General features: G+C 50.5%; 1 protein-coding gene across 1 annotated transcript; it reads right to left on the bottom strand.

Moving 5' to 3' along the window:
* Positions 1-3,068: 3,068 nt before the first annotated feature.
* On the bottom strand, positions 3,069-5,118 carry ADRB2 (adrenoceptor beta 2). The gene has a single exon (XM_066342725.1). The coding sequence runs from the start codon at positions 4,871-4,873 to the stop codon at positions 3,617-3,619; it is 1,257 nt and encodes a 418-aa protein (XP_066198822.1). The 5' UTR covers positions 4,874-5,118; the 3' UTR covers positions 3,069-3,616.
* Positions 5,119-6,014: the final 896 nt, after the last annotated feature.

Below are 6,014 nucleotides of genomic sequence, written 5' to 3'. Positions count from 1 at the left end.
TGCCTCATGCTACTTCCTGGTTTGCATGTGTGCTAGGCTCCGCGGGTACTGGACTCACACGGACCTGGGTTCCAGTCCGACTCTGCCATTGGCCAGCTGCGCGGCTTTGGGAAGTGATTTCAATTTTCTGAGCCTCAGTTTTTTCATTTGTTAGATGAGGACGATGATGCTACCTACATCAGAAAGCTATCAAGATGACCTAATGCCTAAAAGATGCATAGCACAGTTGCTAACACTTAGTAAGTTTCCATACAAAGGATCTGTTTAATATTATTAATATGATGCTACAGGAGGCAGAGACTGAAGCCTATATATTTTTTACATTGCACACAGTAGGTGCTCTATAACTGCCCTCCAAATGATTCAGGGCTAGGCTTCTTCTGGCAGGAGGCTCATCGGAAACATTCTAAGCATCCTGCAATGACAGTTCCGATTTCCAAGCTCATTTTCCCCAGATTCCTTCCCCTAATAATGATCTCTGAGGGGACCCACCCTGTCCTGCCACTTTGCACACCTGTCAACTTGCATCTCATGATAAGGTTCTCATTTGACAGACTCTTAGAACTTGCTGTCCAGGCAAAGAAAACTACAATGAAGCCAACACAAACCTTATGTAACCAACCTGTCAGCAAACAGGGGAACAGAGGCACACTGATAAGTTCCTGCTCCCTCAAAAGACAAAGCAAAACTAAAGAAAGCAAAGGACTGAGACATGCCTAAAATGCTCCTGCTTGTCAAAACCCTTAAAACCGATCCAGGTGCTTAAAGTATTCCTAAAGGGACGGAATATGGCTAAACTCCCTTTGACCTGGGGATCTGAATGAACATTCACACTGACCTTTTAACTGATTTTATACCAGATGCTCCTCTAACTAAAATAGTATGGGTACATATTTACATATGTATATTTTTTAAATTGTCTAGTGACAATATCATTGGGTTTACAAATGAGAACAGAAATGTTTCCGACCTGTTTGTTTGTTTGTTTATTATTTCTGTTTGACATAAAACTATGGGAGATTTCTACCTGGAATGGCTTGAAATTCCTGGAGGGTCATAAAGAATTAAGGAATTGCCCAGATTTTCTAACTGCTGAAGATTTCCCTTGTGGGCTCTTGCTGAGTAAAAAGAACATCCTTTCTCTTGTCCCTATAGCAGGTTGTTTATTACTCAAATTTCGTGTTAAGAATCCAAAAGCAATAAATACATCCACTGAAATGCATTTGTTATGTGACAGTCCTGGGTCACAGCCTCCACCACTGAGGGGAAGGGCAGATTCAATGAGCATGTGGGGAGAGAATGGACCAGTTCCTGGACCGCCTGACAGCCGCATTGCCTGGCTGTCGCCCCATCTCTGACATCTTTGGCTTCTTACCTTGGGCTGGTCACTCCTCCTTGCAGGCTTTTGGTCTCTTCTGTTGTCAAATGCATTCTGTGGGGGTATTCCAGGTCCGAGGTCTCAGGAGGCTATGAGGAGTAGGGGTTAGCGGGAGAAGCAGCCTGCATCCCTGGGTGTGGGGCCCAGAGTAGGAGGAGAATGGGGTAACAGAGATGAAAGCCCTTGAAGAAACAGTCAAAGTGCTGAATGGCAGACACTCTCCAATTCTTCACGGCCCGTTCCCCAATCACGAGCATCTAACTTTCCTCCGAGAACCCAAGGCTCACCCAGCCACCCATCCCTGAGCTGACAGGAAGCAGAAGAGGCTGTGCTTTTCTGGTTGGGGACTGTGGCAGGAACAGAAGGGAAGAGAAAAAGTAGAGTCAGCTTCACGAGTGAGTGAAATGGCAACAAACCTTGCAGGCTGATCTCCAGCCCGGTGTTGCCAAGGAGGACTATCCACTCGGTCAAACCTGGGCCAAGCGCTGGCTCAGGCACACAAGCAAAAATAGAAAGGGGGCGAGAGAAGAAATGTGTTTACTTTTGTGAGTTTTCCCTCCTGCGCCTTCTAACAGCATTATCTCTTCACAAACAGGCAGTAACAGCTCCCAGGCCTGGCTTCCATTGATAAACCCTCCCAAACAATTCACTTCCATAGTCAGTGTCTAGGGAGCTGGATGGTGAGTTCAGAAGGCAGCAGAATGGAATGAAAAATGCCCTGGCCCTGGGCCTGTCTCAGGTGGACCATAAAAAAGTCCTTCTCTGCAACTGTGCGAAATAAAATGTTTGCATCAGACAGAAAGCTAAAAATCTGTTTAGAGTTTTGAATTATATCTGTGGTTCTGAACCAGGGACTACTTTACCCCCCTCATGGGGTATTTGGCAATGTCTGGAGACACTTTTGGTTGTCACAGCGCAAGGGATGCTACTGACATCTCATGGGTAGAGGCCAGAGATGGCACTAAACATCTGACAATGTATAAGACAGATTTCTACTGCAGAGAATTACCTGGTCCAAAGAGCAGTGTGTGCTGAGGTTGAGGAATCTTGGTTTATATTAAAGTGAGAAGAGTCAAAGGGAGAGGGGAAGAGGGACAGAAGTAAAAAAGAAGAGAGCTTCAAACCCTATTTCTAAACTGTGGGATGTTCACCCAGCTCTTTTCCCTCTGACCAATGTCCTTTCAGTTTCCCTTAAAATTACAGGGTGAAGTTGAGTAGTTTTTTTCACAAGAACTTCTGCCTTATCCTTCAAATGCCAAGCCCTGATGCAGCACAAAGATTCCCACTATAAGACACCGCAGGGACATAAATATAAGGAGCTATTAAGCAAGTAGGACCAGAAGATGGGTGGTGGGGGCGCATGGAGGGACACAACAGATGCTCGTAAGTCCATTTCTATGAGTCAGTGTTTCTGATGTAACGACACAGAATAATCACCGTAGGACCAGCGCTAGGCGAGCTAGGCTGAGAGCTGGCAGAACTGATCTGAGGCCCTAGCATTAGGAGAGATGTAAGTTGCCAGTGAGAGCTTCAAAGGCAAATGAAAGGGTTAAGCAATCAGGGGCATGCCACTCCGGTGCCATTCCACATGAAGTCACCGGGCAGTGATTTCAAATCGTTACCTGTGGTTTCCATGGGGGAGGCAAGCACACTCCAGTCAAGGGGTTTTGGAGAAACAGGTGCAATGAAGTCATGGTCAAACAATTTATTTACTGTAAACTTTAGACTTTGCTCAGGAAAACAACTGAAGCTACCCCTGAAATCACTGCCTACACCACCCTGTTTCAACAAGTAAGAGGAGCGGTGACAGACCACATTCACAGCTGTAAGGTCCAAGATACTCCGGATCCTCCATGCCCCAGGTGCAGGAAGGAAGGTCTCCTTCGGATACAAATCACCAGCAGCAGTACATTGCCCCTAATACTTCCCCAATGAGGTAGATACACAGAAAAGTCATCAAAACATAGCAGCCCCAGGTCCTCTGGGACTGAAGCCCTTCAGACATAAACTTACAAGTTCCATGCAAAGAGGAACTGAACTATACAAGAAACAATCACTCCAATACGTTTTCTCTTTTTTACAGCTTAAAAAAATAAAAAAAGGGCAGAAGGATGTCCTTCCTCCTGCACATCTCTATACAATTTTATTCTAAATTTATTACACTCAAGTTAAATAGTCTGTTTAGTGTCTTGTTGGGGGGGGGGAGGGAAGAGGGTCTTAAAAAGTAGAAAAACTGCATTAGAGCAGTGAGTCATTTGTACTACAATTCCTCCCTTGTGAATCAATACTATCGTTAGGCACAGTACCTTGACAGTTCCCCAAGTCCTTCCTGCCCGCAGCACCCTCACACAGCAGTTTGCTGTCTTTCTCCTGTCCCAGCTGACATCCACTCTGCTCCCCTGTGCAGTCGGACTTGTCATTGCTGTTGCTGGAGTAGCCGTTCCCATAGGCCTTCAGAGAAGCCCTGCGCAGGCACAGGAGCTCTTGGAAGGCAATTCTGAAGTCCGGGCTCCGGCAGTAGATGAGGGGGTTGAAAGCAGAGTTGACATAGCCCACCCAGTTGAGGAGGATGTAAACTTCCTTAGGGATGAGGTTATCCTTGATCACGTGCACAATGTTGACGATGAAAAAGGGCAGCCAGCACAGGGTGAAAGTGCCCATGATGATGCCCAAAGTCTTGAGGGCTTTGTGTTCCTTCAAGCAGAACTTGGAGGACCTCCGTTGTCCATGCCCACCCCTCCCATTCTGCTCCACTTGGCTGAGGTTTTGGGCATGGAAGCGGCCCTCGGATTTGTCTATCTTTTGCAGTTGTTTTTTGGCCACCTGGAAGACCCTGGAGTAGACGAAGACCATGACCACCAGGGGCAGATAGAAGGAAACGATGGAGGAGGCAATGGCATAAGCTTGGTTCGTGAAGAAGTCACAGCAGGTCTCTTTCGCATAGCAATTGATGGCTTCTTGGTGGGTGGCCCGGTACCAGTGCATCTGGATGGGCAAGAAGGAGGTAAGGCCTGACACGATCCACACCATCAAAATGACCACCCGGGCCTTATTCTTGGTCAGCATGCTCTGGTACTTGAAGGGCGACGTGATGGCAAAGTAGCGATCCACTGCGATCACGCACAGGGTCTCAATGCTAGCCGTGACGCACAGCACGTCAATGGAAGTCCAAAACTCGCACCAGAAATTGCCAAAAGTCCACATTTTCATGAGGATGTGGCTGGCCCCAAACGGCACCACCGCCAGGCCCATGACCAGGTCAGCACAGGCCAGGGAGGTGATGAAGTAGTTGGTGACCGTCTGCAGCCGCTCGAACTTGGCAATAGCTGTGATGACCAGTACGTTTCCAAACACGATGGCTAGGACGATGAGCGACATGACGATGGCCATGCCCACCACCCACGCCTCGTCACGTTCCTGCGCGACGTCTTGGTCCGGCGCGTGGCTTCCGTTGGGCGCCAGCAAGAAGACGGTGCGGTTCCCGGGTTGCCCCATGGCGCGCAGGCTGGCAGGTGAGCGCCCTGGCTGCCGGCGCACTGGCCGCGCCTCAGAGGTCGGACCTCCGGCGGGGCGCTGCGGGCAGCGAGGGGACGCTTGGAAGCCTCATTCAGCGGCCGTAGGGGTGGGTGTGGTGGAGGCGCGTCTTGCACTCAGCTTGTAGGTGCTCTGGGTTCACGGTGCTCGTCAGTCCCAGCCTCAGATCTGGAGCAGCAACCTCGGAGTGCGCGCTGCCCGTTATGTGCACAGGACTTTAGAGGAACTGCCTCCTGAGTGACGTGCGGGTACTTTCCGCCAATGGCTCACGGGCAGCCCCAAAGGGGCGACCTCCTCTCCCCTCTCTTTTCCGCCCCTCCCCTTCCATCTCCCTCCCCCTCCTGGGGCTGGCTCGGGCGGGACTCAGCTACTCCCGGCGGGCGGGCCATCAGTCCTCCCGGCTCCCCTGGCTGGCCCCGGAGGGCTGGGGCTGGCGTCCTTCTAGCCAACCCGGGAGCTCTGGACTCTTCTGTGGCTGCTACCTGTCCGCCCCGGGCGCCTGTGCGGCTTGAGCAATCTGGGTAGAGGGTGGCACGCGGGCACTCCCCCACATTCGGAAACAGAGACGGGTGTCCACGGAGACACGCACGGACAGGCACACATGCACCCCGGCAGACATGCTCAGGCTTATACGGAACCACTGCCATCGACACTGAGACACACCCGTCCAGCGCACGGACAAACACCCCGGCGCGCGCACCGAAGCCGACTGGCGCAAAGTCACCCTGTCCAACACAGGGACAAACACAGAAGCACCCAGAAGCAAAAAGGCACGGACACACAGAGAAAGAAGTAAACAACACACAAACACTCACTTGGAAGCAAGCACAGCGCCCCATTCAGGTACTCCGAACCCTCCACCCACGCACCCCGACCTCCACCGGTCCCCCACTCTTTCCTCCCCACCCCCCACAAAGGACACAGGCTTATTGCCTTTCAAACATTTGGCAAGACCACAGGAGGTGACTTCAACAGCTGCTGATTTCCTCAGCACGCTCGTTGTCAAGTACTTTTGGTGCCCTCCTTGGAAATTTGCAGGCATTGAGACATATGATTTCACCCTTTGCGTTTCATTTGGAGCTGAGGTATATTACATGCACGT

Source organism: Saccopteryx leptura, chromosome 6 (genome assembly GCF_036850995.1).
Source record: "Saccopteryx leptura isolate mSacLep1 chromosome 6, mSacLep1_pri_phased_curated, whole genome shotgun sequence".
NCBI lineage: Eukaryota > Metazoa > Chordata > Mammalia > Chiroptera > Emballonuridae > Saccopteryx > Saccopteryx leptura.
This window is presented reverse-complemented; position numbering and strand designations above follow the sequence as displayed.